At 38.0% G+C, this 20106-nt stretch overlaps 1 protein-coding gene across 1 annotated transcript in view; it reads left to right on the plus strand.

Annotated features, from left to right (window-relative positions):
* The first annotated feature begins 18623 nt into the window (after positions 1–18623).
* The window catches only part of Smp_168160 (putative ubiquitin ligase E3a), a 29512-nt gene continuing 28029 nt past the window's right edge, over positions 18624–20106 (plus strand). The window contains exon 1 of the mRNA XM_018799463.1: positions 18624–18662. Within this exon, the coding sequence (XP_018651250.1) occupies positions 18661–18662 (2 nt within the window). The 5' untranslated portion in view covers positions 18624–18660. The remainder of the gene's footprint in view (positions 18663–20106) is intronic.

Here is a 20106-nt window from a genome sequence, read left to right on the forward strand (position 1 = left end):
CGAACAGCGCGCTCGTCCTTGGGGTCAAAGACAAACTGGATTTGAACTATTTCAAAACAGTGAATGTAAAACAGTTCAGAAGCATCAGTTACAGGAACATTTACACCCAAACAATAAATATAATCACGCTAAAAATTGAATATAGGGCTGAATTCATACAAATAAATATATCTTTAATTTGTTGTCATGCAAGATTGAAGTTTCAGTTTTCAAATGTTTGAGTGTAAGACTCTCGTGTCGTCATGCAAATGCCACGTGAGTCGACGTCTTCCGACTAGAACCTTTGCGTCTCTAAGAATTAACGTTTTTTGAAAACGAAAACTTTCTTCAATCTGCAGGAATTAGGGTTGAAGGTCAATCGGCTTTTATTAATCCTAGCAATTTGTACTGCATTGAGGATCCAATCTCACTTTGAATGTTTTAATTAAAGAAGCTGATACTAAGTGTTCTGGTATAGAATTCCTGTAATTCTCTAAGTAGTGAGAGAAACTGAACTCCAGGCGTAAGCGATAAAGTATCTTGCAACGGTAAATGAATCCCCAAAATAAATAGCTCTGTAAATGTTCGACACTGGATGCAGACCACATTAGTTTTATTGAACTTATCTGGCTGACAGTGCTTTTTCATGCATCCGCACCGGATCACGAGTGAGAACGACGCGCTCAACATCCCCTGCAATCGTTTGCCACATTAGATCAGTCGATCCACGATATATTGATAGCCTATCAAATATATCTTCGAACCTTCTCGCTTCTGTCTTTTGATTTCACTTGGTGGGTACGATTCATAATAGGTGGTGCTGGTCAAAGCGTTGTCGAACTCCGGATATCTCTGGCATCTTCAATCTCAATATTTTGGACCGTGCTCTCTTCCTTAGAATTAGGATTATAAAGTGGTAAACGATCTATTTGTGGTGTTCATCATCAAAATGCGTTTGGCAATTATCGGCGTAAAACTACTGGTTAACGGTTAAAACAATCTGTGTCAAACGAGAACGTTGGTTCTCAAGCTTCATAATTTGAATGTTTACCCAACTGTCCCATCTCAGGCTCCATCACGACGCCCATATGATAGCTTGAAGTATTCGACCTATTGTAATTAGGAATTCACGAAACAGTGCAACTTAAGCCAAATAAAACTAGGTGGGCACAAACGAAAGTATTGTATTTAGAAATCGAAATAGGCGAGTAATCATTTACAAAGGAATCATTAGTTCGTACAAATACCATACTAACACACCTTAGTTTAGTTAAGAATCAAATGTATTATTCAGTTCACAAATCTCTTAATCATTTATTCAAGTGGTTATACGTCGAATAAATTTCAGAGATATATAAAACAAGTATTTGTGAGGTTCAATTGCCTCCACCAGTCTCAAATAGAAACGAAACGTCTCGTTATCGATTAATGACTAATTATATGATAATATCATTGCAAAATTTTAAGTCAAAGACCAATTCGCTGCGGTTATCAATGTTTTATACCATATACATTGATTCTTCATCTGGTTGTATAAATATACATCAGGTGTCTCTAAACCAGAATCATTACCAGACAGCGTCGCCGTATTCACAAACAGGAAGGTCTGTGAACTCTCTCTGTGATGGCAGCCGAGTAGAGTCTTCCCTTTTCTACCCTAGCGAGTACATGTTTAAGTTTACCTTGAACCACACAGGTTTCATCATTCAATTGTCGTTAACTCCTGTTTACGTTTTCTATATTTTTCGCTCTCTACAACCTGCGCCTTAGCAGTTCTTCCGTGAGGGATTCAAAGAAAAGTCTCTGTTCATTACGAACTTCCTCTGTCGTTAGAGTTTAAGTTAAAATTTATTGTCTTTATCACGGCGGAATGGTTGAATAAAAAATAATTATGCACTTTCTCTAATTAAAGCCTCGAAAAGATAACTAAGCAGTCATTGAAGTTGAGTGATACATTATCGCTAATGTGCTCGTAAACTGACTAAACCAATTTACAACAACATTTTAAATGTCAAGAATTTCTGGCTCATTGCTTCTATCCACTACTCTGACACCTACACGCATTCGTTTCTACTGTGAGCCTTTTGATAGAATCACTGCCACTCTTGTAATGACTGATGCACTTCTACCTGAAAGTTACAGTAACCGAAATATAACTATATGTTAACAAACTGTTTCCTGACACTCGTTAGACGATCAAAATCAACTTTCTAGTAACCAATGATCACTCTGGTAAGTTACTAATGAGTCCTGCTGGGTTTTGACATCACATTTATCAGACATGATGTAAGATGAATCGCGATCAGCAATTTGAACGTCATAATAACTTGTTGAGCCAACTTGGTTTGGCCCACGTCTCCTAGAGAACATGGAGCCTTCTGGAAACTTTGCTTGTCGTATGGTGTTTAAGTTCCAGTGCTTGGGTGAACAGTGTCAAATAACTAGCTCGTAAATTACCCGAAATCGAGTTAAAAATATTGGATAGTAGTTGAAAGCGAGGACATATTCGACTGTGTCCAGATAAAGCGTTGTGTGAAGTTCCTAAAACGGCTTGCTAAATCAGGAAATGCTTTCCACGACAGAATGCCACACAAACTAGAATATTTTTGCATGCCGCAAATAACAAGCGCCTAGTAAAATCAACAAGGTTATCACCAGTGTTGAATGGTCACAGGAATATTTATTTCAATTAGTTATTTCTCACCATAGTGGCTAAGCTTCAGGTCTGTCTCATCATCATCATCATCCGTCAAGAAGTGTGGCATAGAAGTGTACCTGTGATATTCTTCGAAATGTGTCGGAAGAAGCCAAGTAATTGTACAACGAATCACCCCTCGCACAAATATATGGTACTTATAAGCTAGATGAAAATGCTTCTAGTTTCCCTCGGAGCACCAAACAATTATTTGTCTTGGTAACCTACCTTATATTCCAAGGAGACCATATGAATAACTCATTTATCAATCCAAGAAAAGACGCCGCCAATAACGCCAGTTTGGTTGACAAGTCTCTGGTAAACTCCGATCTTGAGTCACAGAATACTTCGCCGAGGCATGAAAAGCAAATAAATCTGTAGTTTACAGTGCAGGTGCTACGTAATACCATGTTTTTTTGTTAGTTTTTTTATTTAGGCGAAAATGGGCCTTAAAACCTTCTAACATTTGATTTATAACCCTAAAGGATGTTCATGAGTAACGGCGTGTGATAGTTGTTTAATAAATGTAGGTTGAGGCAATTCTGCGCTAAATTGTTCTTGAACGTTCTATAAGTTTCTAGTATACAACCACACACAATCTTAACCATTTTAAGGGCCATCACTTTTGACGAAGTTGACATAATAATATGTAAGTTATCTGAGAAAGGAAAGTTACTCGAGCAATAATTGATGCTGATAGCCATTTTTGTCCAGTTTCTGAACACATACAGAAACTGTATACAACATCACCGTAAATATAACGATAATAAGTGGTGTATTCTTTACGAGTAAAACAATGAATATTTCTTTTAAACACGGTGACTTGTGATGTGTCCGTCATGGTAACCGAGAATGTTTCCATAAATAACATCTGCAACAAGTGATAAGACTACAAACAAAATTTTCATGCATATTGATATGTAATATTTTTAATTATTTCATTTTGCATATAAACCGTAAGCTAATTGTGGTATTATGAACGTCATTCCAAATTTCATAGTAATAGTTGAGGTTTGTGGGTAACCTTACTTGATTCCTACGACTCTTTGAAACACTAAGAGACTGAGTAAAGTTCCAGTACGTTTTGGGAATGAAGGGAGCTTTTTCGAGTAAGACACTTATAGCTACATTATGTTGGCTGATGTTCCAATTACGTATCGAATTTGATTTACATTTTGAGGTTTAACCGTTTATGTCGTTATTCGTTTGATATTTTCAGAATTGCGCCGGTTAAGGTGAAAAGCTATCGAGAAACTGCGTGATGTGCAAATTGTAGGTCATATCAACTAATCAAATGACTGAAACCTTTCTATTATTCAATTCTAAACCAATGAACAACACAAAGAATCTCTGAATATAAAAAGTTACGTCGATAATATATAATTTGACGATAGTTAAATGAGGTAATAATCTTACGACCAGATAAAAGTTCGAGTGTTGTCCTCATGAACACTGCTGTTTATATCAGTAAAATGAAACCAATCCTAGACGATCAACTGAGATTCAAGATGGACAAATCCAATGAAGATTTAATTGACTAAACAGAAAAACGAATAATGGGGATGCTTGGAGAACATATAAAGACGAAAACGACTACGTCTTCAATTTCAAGTGGTTCAAGACCTCGCAGCTCATGTCTGGGTCATATGTACAGTCTACCAAAGGTACCCAACCACAAGCCTTTCTTGGGCTTATCTTGTTAATGATCAGTTCACCGTATCACACAGCTGCACGCTGCTTGGAAGATAAGCTGGGACCAGTCCGTCAAAGATTAGCGACCTATACGTTAAAGGATTAATACTCATTTGATCATGAACTAAATTACGTAAATGTTACCGGTATATCCATGGTTTCTTTTGACGTAACATCCTTGATCACCAAAATATCACTTCTTGAAACTATTGATATGAATTGTCAGAATCCTAATCTCCTGTCTTTATCAATTCCAGAATTAAAAAAGCTACTGCCTGTGTGCACAAAAAACGTTCAATTCCAGTTCAACAACACCACATACCGTTAAATTGACAGTGCAACAACGGGGAATCATTTGATACAGTTGTGACATATTTGAATAGATATCCTTGAAAACACGGAGCTTAAACAAGAGAGACGTACTGCTCTTGATATTTTGACGATACATTTGTTGTCTGCAACAGCAAGCAACACGCGATTCACATGTTAGAACTATCTAACGATGAACACCCCAACATACGATTTACCACAGAAGACGAATAGAATGACGAGTTCCCTTTTCTTGACTCTGCAGTACAAAGGAGGAGAACTGGACACTCCAACGTTCATTCTATCGAAAAAGTATTTGGAGTGGTCTTTGCCTGAACTTCGGTGGTTTTCGTCTCATCAGTTACAATAAAACGTAAGTCAAAACACTATATTTACAGGGTAGAAAGGATATCAACCGTCGACAAACTGGAAGAAGAATTGATGAACGTGGAAAAGTGACTAAGAGATGACTGCTACCCACGAAATATTATTGGCAGATGTAAACGTAAAGAAAAGTAAGTACGTATGACTAAAGCCAATGAAAAATCAGTATCTGCATGTCTCAACTTTGAAAGTGATAACATAGCAACCACAATCAGCAAGAGAATTAACACTGCATTAACCAGAAATTTATATTGAAGCCGAACTACTAAGATTGTGCAGAAAAATTTCGATAATCCAATCAGGGGTTGAAAAGCACACCATTCATAAAATGGTTCAAATGGTTGTAGACGGAAAAGAAGAAGCTTTCGCTTAACGCGCTTCCGTGTCTAGTAGCAGTGGATCACCAATACCTCCAGTCAGGAACCTGGGTATATTAAGGATAATAGAGGAAAAAAAGAAATTTGTAAATCATAATAAGACATTATCCTTAATCATTAAGAGAAGGTCAAGTGTCTTCCTAAAGGACTCCTGGGAAGTCGCTTGGAATAGCTCAGTCGGTAGCGAATTCCAGCATTTGACAACTCTTAAGGAATAGAAGTTGTGTCTACAGTCCGTTCTGCTATGTTGAGTCTCCAGTTTCTGAGTGTTACCTCTTGAGTTTGTATTGGGACTAATCTTAAGTAGGTGTTTGAGGGCATGTTCAGAAGTGTTAAAGATATTGTAAGCCATTAGACGGTCACCTCTAAGACGCCTATACTCTAATGGGTAAATTTGAGTGATTGGAGGCGCTCTTCACGAGGTTTGAATTTGGATCCCCGAACTGATTTCGTGGCTTGCCGTTGGATAAGCTCCAGAGTGTCCTTATCCTTTTGGAGTGGAGGAGGAAATACTATGTTTCCGTACTCTAAATGGGGATGAATAAAACTGTTGAAGATTGTGTGGAAAGTTCTTCCGTCAAACTGGCCAAAAATGCGTTTCAATGTTACTAGTGCTTTGCTCTCTTGAAAGGCGTTTCTATCACAGTTAGAGTAAGACTTCAAATCATAGGGTGCCAGCACTTCTAAATCTTTTTCGATTTAAGATACTTCTGGAGAGGAGTTTCCTAAGTTGTAACTGTAGTCTGCAACATGTCTCAGATGGACTACTTTACACATTCTAAAGTATTATTGCACAAATGTTTATACTAATACCCGGTTTCACTCTGTATGCAGTTACGTAAATCTACATGTATTTATCTGAGTGCATCAAAGGCTTATTGTTATTATTTTAATTGTTGGTTTACTTCAGAATTCGATATTCATTACACTATTATTATCATGGTTGGACCCTTTCACTAGATGTTCATTTTTTTCTCTCTTTCACCCTTCCTGAAACCTGGATGTTAGAGTGAGAGGAAGTCTAGGGATAATAAGTAGTCGTGTATACCATCACATATCAGAAACTCTATAATTTTTGAGGGTATTGAGAGAATTGCTACTGACCAGTAGCTTGAAGTTTCGCCGAATGGAACTCCTTTGAAAACTGGTGTAGTGTGAGTCAGCTTCCAAATTTCCGGTAGTTTGCCTCGACTTAGCGGGTGTGGGAACGTCACTCCAAGCGATGTTGCCAGGATTGGAGCTGCTTCCACTAGTGTAGCTGGACGAACCATATCCGGGCTGTGAGGAATCTCTTTCCTTAGGTGTTGCTGTGGTGTTGGCTACTGATAACCACTTAAGTAGTATATAATTTTCGTCGGGCATTGAAGATCAATAACCGAAGAACGGAAACGAAACGCAATTGGTATGAAAATGCATGTACAATAATGACCGGAGACTATGGACTGATATTTGCAGAAGGAAGAGTCAAGATTGAGACAATTGATTGATAGTTTTCAAACTAACTGTTCACTGTATAGTTGTCAAATTTTAGTGAGATAGTCCGTTATTTTCATGTCAAATACATTCGATTGTCCCCACTCGTGTTCTTGTTCACTACATTGCAGTTTCCAAAACACCAGGTTCAATTCGGAAAGTCCTGTGCAGTTGCAGATGAAGCTTTCTTCAGTATGGTTGATGTGGGTCGGTTGAAACGTCCGAGAGTATTGTTCAGCCGAAAGTGTAGTGGCGTCATCGTCGTTATTGGACAGGCTATAAGGACCTAGCGGTTGGGAAACTCATGTCGATATCATTCTTTTTGTTCTCACTGTGCGTCCTTGATTGTTTACCGTTTTATCACTGTCATTTTCCACGTTTGCTGGCAACCTAGTCCGCAGGCCTTTCGATAAGATAATGATGTTACTCAGCAAAACTACAGCATTCATGTTCCACATGACACATACTCACATATGATCCGACTTGCTGAGTCTGTTGTAAGCAGATGCCGTAATATCTGTGCACGCTTCATGGAACCGCATGTCAGATGCAACAGCAAAACGAGATCCAGGTCGTTTGCATGATGCTTTCATGACTATATAGACGTAAACTGTTTTATAGATGCAAGCAGAAAGCCTAAGACCGTTAAAAAATGCAGTGCACTAAAACTAAGAAAAAATGGATAAAAACGGGTTATGATTACTTTAAACTAGCCTTCACGTGAAAAAATGAAAACAAACCGAATAGTAAGCTGAGGCGAAACCTCAGTTAACTATTAAGTTGTGCGAAACTCAAAACGCTAATCTACCGAACACATAACTCAGAATAGATTCTTTAGATCAGAAATGGTGCTTTTGCTGCGTAAGAACACAGCAAAAGTTTGAGAAATGTAAATCACGTTAGGACTAAACTTCCCGTCCGAAAAGCGCGCTGGAGTATCGATAACTGTATAACAAATGTAGTTGTACCTGTCAAAGCAGCTACATGGTATAACATAAGGAGGGGCATGTCTTTGTATTTTCGAACATATTCTAATACGTTTTCGGACAAGAAAGAGAACTACTTTTAACAGCGTACTTAGTAAACATCTCATGGATGCAAGACATCAGGTTGGTACCCGTCTTCTGATAAAGGAATCTTGTTTAAATTAACTGAACTTTAACTATCTTATTGTAACTTATTATCACTGTTAGTTCGCTACGCAACAACTTATTTCTAGCCCTTTGGACCTTTGTTACCATCGCTGTCGCAAAATGCTCTTTTGTATAAGGTATATACTTGCGATATTTTATTCACTCTATTAAATTTCTATAGACACCCATGCTATACTAAATTAATTAGTTTTAGAAGCAATTTCAGAATAAATTCTTTTGTGCAAGTAATTTAAACCTATTTTGTAATTAGGATTTATCAACTCCAAGGCTGAAATAGATAGTTTCAAATAAATTGGGTGGAAAGTAAATATTAAATATATATATTTATATCCTCATGTGTAGAACATCGTATTTCTGATGTTTCTTGACTTAATATAAGCCACATCTTCAGAGCGAATAAATAACCGAATTAAATTAACAGAAGTTTAAATGATAAAAAGGAAACAATGCAGATTCATTTTGATAGAATTAAAATCATGATAGACCTGAATATGTGAGTGTCAAGTCACTTGCTTTTTTATTTACTCTTACTTACTCACTCTGAGGAAGAAGCTTATGTCACGCCACGAAACGTCAGAAATACAATTTTCCACACATTGGGATACAAAAATAAAATGTCTGTTATCACAGGCTGTAGGTAGCTAACGCGGACTAAACGAGATAAGATGCATTAATGTTATTCTGCTTTCTCCCTTCGAAACGATAAACGGATCTATGTATATGAAATGATGTTTAATATTGACCGCGTGCACGTTTATTCATCCAATGAACGATTTGTGAGTAAATTTGAGAATTATACTCAATGTTTTCAGTTTTTGTGAAAATCGTAATACGTGCGAAGTACACGCAACACCTGAAGTACTTCATAAGTTCGGTGAATGTTCGCATTATTTTGCACCACTAGTTTGGCTAGTATTCATCTGAATATGTTGCAACAGTGAAATAACTTACAAATACGAAGTAACATTTTAGTGAAACTTATAAACTTATGTAGCTCTTCCACTTATCATGCCTGTGGGTGAACATTTGTTAATTAATCATTTTATGGCACAGATCCTGTCATGTCAGAAACGTTCGGCAGTCGCACTTACAAGTGCTTGTATCTATTTCAAAAGTTTGTAGAATTATGGTCTAGATCGACACCAGTTCTACTACAATAATAGACCTAATCCCAAAAGTGTAGATCTTTTGATGCGACTACCTAATCAATAAGATTTTAAATGGAGGTCTTATCGTTTCCCACAATGACCTTCCCTGTGACGACGATCAGCAATATGACGTCTAGCGTTCCTGAATAACACATTTGAGTTGAAAAGAGGGTAATATATTTGAAGCAAAAGGCAAAAACATTATAAAGCATGATTGCGCCAGCATGACCGAACCATGCCATTTCGAACAACTGTTCTCGCGTCCACCATTGTTGATCTGTTACATGTTGAATGTAAATCTCAGTAATTATGCGCTCGGATTCAGAGATCGTGTGGTTGGAGCCCATACCACTGCATGTTCTTGAACAGTCGTTCATGAATGCTGAATTACTGCCTACATATTCCACATATACATATATCTTTCTCGGTTTCAGTAGAAATTTCTTCCACACAAAAGCAGTAAGTTGGCTAACGAGTGGAACTATTAGGCGTGATGCATCATACTTATAGGATTACTGGCTGGCATCTTGTTTTTAATAGTTCTCCTTGTCGATTTCATGGCATTCCACCTTATAATAAATTGTCTTGTTGGCCTTACCATGTTTTCAACAAAAGCGGTGAGGTTCTACAGAGCAACTAATTTCTAAGATCAGTTTAGGAAGAACGCTTGGTGGATTCTTGAGCAATCAGGTCCCGAAAGCGAATGTTTACCTACATATTCTTCCATTGTTAGCAAATAGTGATTACGCTGTTTCGTCATTCATATTCACTACTTGTGACGGGAAATGATCAGGTTGGACCTCTCCCACATCTGTGGAGAGCAAACGTCGCTTTCGTACTAGAGTGTGCTGCAACAGCAAACTGTTCAATCAATACTGGTAACATTTTTTCACGTGGTTTAGAAATTCTTAGACTTGTTCTTTTGTAGGCTGTATTGTCCTTAGATTATCATCCTATCGCGTTTATCGCTCACACTTTACTCTAGGTTAATAAATTTTAACCGACACTTGCCCAGTTAATAGAGATTTCACTGATCAGTACTTCCCTATATTATAACTGAGCACTTTTTATCTGCAATACGTTATATACTAATAGTCTCTGATCCTATTGTTAACTTGGTTAAAACGTAGAAATAATTATATACTCATATATATCTGTTAGACGGGTTTTTAACTCATACAGCTTCAAAATATGTCTAGTAACTCGGGTAAAAGAGAGATTTCACCAGCTTTCAAGCCTACTAAAAGGTCAAAGTCCGTAACTCATAAGACTGATGACTCAGTACCTGAAAATGATAAGCATTTATCCTTTGAACCCCATTCTACCTACCCACAAGTATCACTAACACTACCTGATTCCCCATGTAACAACCCCTATATCTCTTCGTGCAGTATGCCAACGGTAAGACTAGTTGACATAAAAAGCGAAATGCCCACGTGCATCAAAAAGTCAACACAGTCCACCAAACCGCATGCTTTACTTAGGCCTAGGTCCAATATACCAAAAACCAAGGAGTCTAACAGTGTATCTCACGTATACGAGAATGCTGATCGATATAGTACTGACATTCGTCAGTTACAAAACTCCCTAGCCGAAATTTACAGTAGACTTAACCAACTAGCACCCCTCACACACATATGGGGTATTAATACCGATAAAAATCTCGAACAACTCACTAAAGCTGAGTGTATTTTGGAGTTTGTGGCTGAAGAAGTTACGAAAAGAATGATGTCTTCCCACAATGCAGTAGTTTACAATCTCCCTGATCGCATACACCCAAATAAGTTGAGGGACATCTGCCTTAAAGCATGCGATATGCTGAAGGTCAACTGCCAAGTCATCCGCCTTGGAAAAAAGTCGGATAGATTGACTTGCCCTCTACTATTTAAGTTTGGCTGTTGTAACGATGCTAAACAGTTTATTGATTTGAGCAAAAATATCAGCTCTTTAGTTCCATACAAAAGCATTAAAGTCACTCCTGACCTAACACCGTGTCAACGTCGTATAAGAAGACCTGAAGCAATAGAATCGTATGACAGATGATAGTAAAAAACCAGCTAAAGACAGTATGCAACAAAATGATTGATATAAAGCGCATGGATAACAAGCATGATGTTATACCACAAACGACTGGTCCATCCGTAGATCTAGATGAGTCTGCAGATCTGAAATCTTTGAATAAGATACGGTCCCCATCTGTCACTAAAAGGCGTGACGGCATCTCTGATCCCGGGTGTTCGCTCAGTATAATACCAAAATGTGGGCCGTGTAACGAAACACACCCAACTAAACATATTCATGTAAAAATTGATTCCCCAAGAGATACTTCACAAGAGGATTCGAATGAACCTAAGTTCATCTCACAGAGACAAAGAAATCCTTTATCTCTGACAAAAAAGACTGGGGAGATAAAATCCAAAATACGAAATAGGGGGACACGTAAGATTGAGGCCAACTGTTCTGTGGGTATCCCAACAACAGTGAATAGGTTCTACCCGCTGATATCATGTAACTTTCCATCAACACCTCGCACAATGGGTAGTACGCTTGAGCGTAACAAACCTTTTTACACGCACACTCACAAAAACTATCAGAATACTGATCACTCCACTCACCCTCTCAAGCCTAAAACCGTTAATAAGCATGGTAATTACAGGTTCCTCACCCCACACCCTATGTACATTCCCTAGAATCACAATTGTAATTACTCTCAGAATGAGAACTTTCCAGTATCAACCCACCACATGAAGACAGCCTCCATATATAACAACAGTCGTAACCACTTCCAGTTACGAGCATCAGACCCCTCTCATGCTCGCACTAGCGCAAATAGTTATAACAGAGGCTACGAGCTTAACCATCAAAACTGTCTTGCAAATAACAGTACACTTTACAGTCAACATGTACCAGATTTTTTTGGAATAAGGCCCCTAGTTGCACCCCTGTTGAAGCATATAGCCCTAGTCATTTCAAACCAAGTGCGGAACATAAACTCGCTACCCCCGTACAGTTCGCACCAGAAAGTACTCCCACCCTTTCCTCCTGGATAAACTCCCCAAGCAACTTCACTAGCTCATTTGATACATGCCCCAGTAACTCTAGCTATCAAAATACAGAGCTATTGAAAAACGCTCAATCCATTACTTCAAACATACATCACTCACGCGAGGGTCATGACATCTTAAATCGAGATACTCTCACTCACTTTAACTTAGTAGGCCACTTGTTTAATGTGTCTTATCAACGCTAGGTCGATCTGCAATAAAAAGACTGATTTAGCTGTTTGCTTCCATAAACCAACCATCACTTATAATGATATCTGAAGCTTGGACTAACAGTAATATTTCCGATCTAAGTGTATCTCTTGATAACTACCTCCTATATAGAAGCGATAGATTGAAAGGACGAGGCGGAGGATGTCTTATTTATGCTCACTCTAGCTTAAACTCACTACTATGCGATATGCCTGAACTGAACAAACTGAAGGACTCGGTGTGGATTGTTTTAAAGCCATCAAATTCCATTACCTTACTGTTCGGCTGTATCTACCAGCAACCTAACTTAGCAATAGGTGAAATAGCAGTATTATCAGAGGTATTCACACTAGCATCATCCCTTCCATTCACAGGCAAGCTCATCTGTGGTGATTTCAACATGCCTGAAATTTCTTGGTTTCCAGTCAAAGCACCGAAACGTTATGAATCATTTATTGAATGTCTAGAACTAGGACAGTGGACTCAATATGTTAGTAGCCCTACCAGACATCAAAATATCTTGGACTTAATCTTTACCAGTGGCCTCACCCCCAATACTGTGTATATTGGAAAAAAGTTTCCAGGTAGTGATCATAACACTGTCGTATGTAGCCTTAATATAAAAAACACAAACGGTAGACGTAAAAATGTAACCCTTCGTAGAAACTATCGCAACGTAGATTGGAATAATTTTCACAATTACCTAAGAAGCACTGACTGTAGAACATTCTTTACTGCAAACAATACCGACACACTAACCAATATATTTTATCACAACATCGAAAGTATCATCAACAAAATCGCACCTTTAGAGTACTGGAGATCTAAGTTTTCTAAAGATCTGTATATACCGGTCGGTACACGAAGACGTCTGCAGAGACATTGTACTCGCTTCTACAACTCTAATGATTTCTCCTCTTTAGTAACGATGACAGAAATACTTGTCCAGACAGACGCAATAAGTACACAAAAAGCAATCGAACAGGAAAAACGTGCTGTCGAACTTAATAATAACTCCTCAGCACTCACCACACTCTTTCAAAATAAACTTAAACGTTCTAAGTCGAGAGGAAACATACTTATTAAAGACAAACAAGTATACGAAGATCCTAAACTTGTTACGGAACTATTTAATGAACACTTTTGTTCCTCATTAACTGATGAAAAACCACTTAATGATTCAGAACTTATCACAGCATCTGCCTGTGAGATTACTAACGTAGACTTCAATGTACAGAATATCTCTAAGGCAATTAGTACACTGAAACACTCCTACACTGATGGGCCAGATGGTATTCTGGCTAGCATGCGAAAACGTGGAGGCGATGATATGTGTGTTTTATTACTCAAACTATTTGCGATATCACTCTCTACAGCGCATTACCCTACTGCCTGGAAAACTACACACATCATTCCCAAAATTAAAACAGGACCTGAAGCAAATGTTGAAAATTACCGACCCATAAACATAACTTCAGTGGTGTCTAGAGTGATGGAGAAAGTAGTTAAAGCGGCGTTAGTCCAACATGTAATTACTAATAATCTCATCTCGGTCTCCCAACATGGATTTCTTAGGTCCAGATCATGTGATACATGCCTAGTGGACTACATGAATGATATAACTCTGAAACGAGACAATGGACTCCTTGTATCAGTCATATTTTTAGACTTTAAGAAAGCTTTTGATAAGGTTCCACACAAACGGCTACTAGCCAGACTACGGTCCTTCGGAATCAACAACCCACTCTATTCATGGTTTGTTTCATTCTTAAAGGGACGTAAACAAATGGTAAAGTACAACGATTGTCTCTCATTACCTAGACCAATAACTAGTGGCGTCATCCAGGGAAGTGTATTGGGCCCACTTTTGTTTCTCATGTATATAAACGATATATGTAACATCACAAAATAGTATACAGCTATAAGCCTGAGGTTCTAAGTGAAAGTGTACGCCTGATTCAAGATGATCTCAATAACCTAACTATCTGGAGCGAAAAGTGGCAATTACCATTTAACCTCCACAAATGCGGGATCATGCACTTTGGAAAGCACCCCTATGAACTTTACTTAAATAAAAGTAAAGTCCAGACACTTAATTCAGTACACGATCTAGGAATAAATTACACAGGAAGCCTAAACTTTAAAGCACACACCTCCTCTATTATTTCTAAAGCCAGACGTCTAATTGGCTTTATAACAAAAAATTTCTTCACGACAGATGCCAAGCTTACCCTCTACAAAATATGTGTACGACCTTCCTTAGAATACTGCTCTTTTATCTTCTCTAATATGAATACCACTGACAAAATAAGAGTAGAAGATGTTCAAAGACGTTTTACACGCCAACTGCTAGGAAGTGACACCACTCTTGATTACACAAGTAGATGTAAGCACCTCTCTTTAGAACCTTTATGGCACCGTAGGTTAAGGAACAATCTGATATTTCTCTACAAAGCAATAAATGGACTGTCATTCCTAACCTCCTGTCCAACTATGATCAATGACCCAGCCTATAGACTAAGAAACAATGCATATACACTATTTACCGAAAAACACCAAAAACAAATGCGTTGTAAGTTTTTTACAGTTCGGTATAGTTTATTGTGGAACAGGTTGCCAATACCTATCCGTAACTGTGACACCTTTACCAAATTTAAAAGGCTAATAACCCTGTTACTAAACTCTAAAGAACTTCACCAACTATTCCTTGAACTCCCGCCTACCAATGAGGCACTTTATTATGGACCGCCCAATATCTAGACGGAACAAGAATATAACGAACTCCATTGTCGTTAGTATGAATATAGCCAAACTAAAGAAAACATGCTTTATCCTTCCCCACTATTTATTGATTTTTAACCATGGCCTTCCGCTCCTAACCCTCATTTTCAGTTTTCGCATCTCTCTAATGGATAAATCCAAATTATTCTTCCTAAGTGTCATGTCCTTTTATTTTTCTTATTACAAGTAGACAGATAACTCACTAATCTTATGGATGTTGACCATTTAAGGCCGATCAAAAGAAGCTCATACGTTCTAAATTCTTGTGAGTTGTTCAATGTTTTATTTTTTCTTACCCTGAAAATTTTACAATATTTACTATCATATCCTCTGGTCTGCTACTAGCCCTTACCATCTCTTAACCACATATAATCTGACTTGTCACTTCTAACCTTTACCATTAGTTATATTCATAGTAGTACGATATATTAAATGGATATCTAACCCATAATACAAATGCTATTACCATCTGATTTGCTTGTAACATGGAACTTGTAGAGACAGTGTATTCCAAATATGGTCCTTGATTAAAGCAATATTCATACCGACCACAAACGTAAGAGAGCCTAACATCATAAAAGGAGGGAGGGTGGCGTTACTGACCAGCAAACATGATGGTGGGGAGATAACTCCAATCCACCCGTGTCTGTGGGGCAGAACATATTAAATTACGGCTCCTTATGTCAAGTGGGATGTCACGAACTAACGTTATTGATGCGAAATTATTCATGCAAAATACCACTTTGATTCTTTTTAAAAAAAAGCTGAATTGGTTCCACTTCCTACCGAGTAATCCTATTACAAGCAAACTAGACAATTGGCTAAAAGCGAAGCCCACTCTATACCCTATAAAATCTAAAAACAAAAAAGAGAGTTCAAACAGCTTCGAAAAAAAGGGAGACAGCCATTTGTATCGGAATACTGTTTTCAGCACTTTATTTTATAATTACACAATTCCATACTTTCTTTTGAACTACCTTCATTTATACAGTTCCTTATCCACTAATACCTTGCCCACACTTATTTTTTTAACACATTAGTATGTTCTTACCTAATAAATACTTCAGTAACAGACTAATAGACTAAATGGTTATACCTTAACTATTCCTCCATGAATATTGTGTGCTCTGCTTTTCGTCCTTCCTTTTTCTTACACCTTTTTCAGCCTCCTGCAGATACTCCACCGAAAGCAGATATGGCACGGGTGACTTTGTCCTACACCGTTATTAATGCTTCCGATATTCCGGGAGGATATAAGTTCGAAACTTCTAAAAGCCCCCAACTTCGCATGTATCTATTCTCGACCATCAGTTGTATGTTGCAACGCTACCTCCATAAAGTGCGCCAAGTGTGATATTGATATGTTTCTTACGAAATCCATTTACATTCATATCTTATGAAATATCAACCCAGCTGAGTAATTTTCAACAGTGAAAATTGTAACTTCTTTAACAATTTGATCTTGCCTGTAAACCGGCATGCCTCATGTAACAATCTGTTATTTGAGAATAAATTATTATTATTATTATCATTATTATTATTATTGCTACCTCATCAATTAAAAATGCATGGTTCATATTTGAAGGTATACTCACCTTAGTAATGGCTCAGCTAATACTATGCTTAGTGTCATATAGACAATAACAACCCATCACCATGTACAACTAAGTCAAGAAACTTTTTAGATGTAAGAAGAAGCACTGTGATACCCTTATCTTTACAGCACAGATTCTAATTTGTGAGACTGAGAACACTTGCAGGACATTGGTGAGATACTCAAGACTTCCGTCCAAAAGACAATTAGTTAAAGGATTGTGAAAATAGATCGGTAATGCTGCCCTTCATATATAAGGAGGTGAACTAAGGGAAGTGATGGGATACCATCAATTTCGGTAAAATAAAATCTGTCGATATTGGAAAATGATGTTGCAAAAGCTGAAGATTTATCAAAATATTTAAGTAGAGTATTCTCTACCGACAATAGTGAATGACCAATAATTAGTTTTAATAATGATGGCTTATCGATGGACCCTGACGATTTTCAGAAAGGAGCTGTCTTAAGATTAATTCAACTTCTCGAACCTGATAAGTCCAGTGTTCCTGGTGATACTCATCCTAGGATTATGAAGGCCCTAAAGGAGGTAACTGATGGACATCTGTCAATACTGTATGGTTTGTCTTTGCAGCAGTGTAAACTGCAAGGAGAATAGAAAGACGCAATCATCAGTCCGGTCTATGAAGTGGGGATTAGAAACTGAATTAATGACTATCGACCCCTTAGTCTAACCAGTGTAATCGTTAAACCAATGGAAGAGACTATTCAGATGGCAATTCTAAACTATGTGAGATGAAATAATCTTTTAGCAAATCCTCTCATTACAAAAAAAAGATTGGGCTGCTGCTTATGTTTTACTGTTTCCTTACTTTTCTGAATGTGAACGTTAGCAAGTCATTAATCTTATTATGTCTCTTGATCACGTCGTCTACTGAGCTCGGGATGTGCTTCTTCACAGCCTGGTTTGCGCTGTATGAATCCCGGGCTGAAACTGTTGACACACCCATCTTGGAGCTTCTCATGGTTTATTTCTTCCCGAAGAGCTATTTCTTTTTCTCGTAACCATACCTAAATCTATGTGTCTGTTATCTGTGGTCTATCTTGATGGTTCCATTAAAATCCAAAGCTGAGCTCATGATAACTCTCTCTGCTTCCTAGAAAACTGAAAGCTGTTCATCTGCTGCTGCCTGTTTATCTGAGGGCATCTTTCTAGCTATGTTCAGGAGTTAAGTCGCCTCAAGGATCTTCAACGACTTTGTAGAACAGCATGCTCTGCACAACCGTGTAAGTGGTTTGAGGCACCTTTTATATGCAGCCGGTGTGAGTCCGTAGCGCACGTTGTGATAACATTTGTCGAAGTTGTCACCCTGCATCCTATTCTCGACCGGAAAAAAGCATACAAGTTTACACAAGGATGTTTTTACCCGCACCATTAAAATTGTTAATGATCGCACAGAGAGAAAGACAACAAAAAATCCTTTAAACCTCAAATAAAATACACTAACGGAAAACTGATCCCTAGAATAAGTGTTTTTCTAAGGCTCTAAAGGTAATAGACACTCAGCACAAAGAGCTGAGATGTACATGTTACTGTAAGTGAAAAATCCGACCTAAATGATTACAAAATGCCTCTCTATTTTCTGATACAATCAATAATAAAAGATTCGTTTCGCGCGCGTCTATTTGGGATTATATATAGACTGATAAACAGAAAATTCATACTATAATGATACATGGTTTCAGAAATTTAGTTTAATTGTGTCGCAAGGTGAAGGTACTGAGACAATTGGTAGTTAGCAACCGCATAAGCTTTTTCGCCTATGCTCCAAGAGTGGCCTTTGAATTTGAACGTTACTTTAATGTAATTGTGACACTGTCATTTTCTGTTGATGTAGTTGTTTCTAGTGCAAATTTTGTGGACAATTAACTTCACTAATATTTAATATTTGCAGTCTATCAGGTTCCAATAGAACCATGTCTGATCAACAGAAAGAAGTTTAAAGTTATCTCGTTTGCATATGTTCGTTCCATGTTTGTCGTTAAGGCCTTGGCCGTTTGGTTCTCTTTCAAATTTTTGTCACTCAAATTTGTCGGACTATCAAATATCACGTCGATAGTTCATTCGTTTCTTGTTGAGGTTTCCCGTTAAAATAATTAGTGCGTTGTTTCAGCGAGACCATAATTTGTGTACGAAACAATGAAATCAAGGACTTCAAGTCTTGGATCTCGGCGGGAAAATTGTTTGTAATAATAGATGGACAGCATTTTCAGCATTGTATCTGATGTCAGTTCGTGTTGAAGACTCGTACTTTAATTCCTAATCCTAATTTTATTTTAAGCGTTGTTTGCACTTTTTTTTCCAAAGACAAGCCCAAACAGTCCATTTGATTCCTAAGTGGATACATCTCCATTGTTCCGATCAAGATGTAAGGTTAGGAAGGTCTACCTAACCTCATTTCTTTTCAGTTTTGTCGTGGGTGACATCCTGGGGATAGCTTTGATGGATGTAAGTAGTGGTAGTGTGGGCTCTGTTACATGGAGAGAAAAAGTTTCGACCCTGAGTATGCTGGTGATATTTTCTTATTGTAATGATACTCAAACCATGCAATCCTCACCGATTATTGTCCGTACACATGGCATGTGCTTTACACCCAAGTGTGAAGTGATTATGCAAGACCGGCTGAAGCCTGTGCCTGCACTTACTCTTGGTAGTGAGTATTTAGATGTGGTTGAGTTCGTGTATATGGGTAGCCGTGTAAGTGTTTATGGCGGCGTGATTGATATGGCCAATCTAAATATGGCTAAAGCTGGAGTGGCTTATGTCAAACTGATCGTCTATGGCGCTGTTGAGATATTAGTCTTACTGTTAAAGGTCGAGTTTACAACGTGATAATGGGAGTTTTGTACTAATCACGTGAAACGTAGCTTCTCCGATTCGAATATGCTAAGTGATTCTGCGTTCAATCATTGTTGTCGCGAAGGAATTGCTAACACCTAGTAGCAACACCTTTTTAATAATTCTGAGGTTTGGCAACGTATTTTCATATACTAACGACAATTCAGTTGCTGTCACCATCTTAAAACACTTGCTTCGGTGACCTGAAGATGTACTTCGGACATCGTCCCAGCGAATTGCATCTTGCGTATTATTCGTCGACGGTGGAACTGTCTGGGAAAAGCGGAGAGGTGGTCAGTTTGTGACGTAGTGCTTGGGTATGGAAGAAAGCTATACAGAACTTGCGTGTCCATCCTTCACGACTCTCTGGTCGCGGTCGCAGGGATGGTGCAACACAGTGGCTTAAAAC

Source organism: Schistosoma mansoni, chromosome 3, assembly GCF_000237925.1.
Source record: "Schistosoma mansoni strain Puerto Rico chromosome 3, complete genome".
Classification (NCBI taxonomy): Eukaryota; Metazoa; Platyhelminthes; class Trematoda; order Strigeidida; family Schistosomatidae; genus Schistosoma; species Schistosoma mansoni.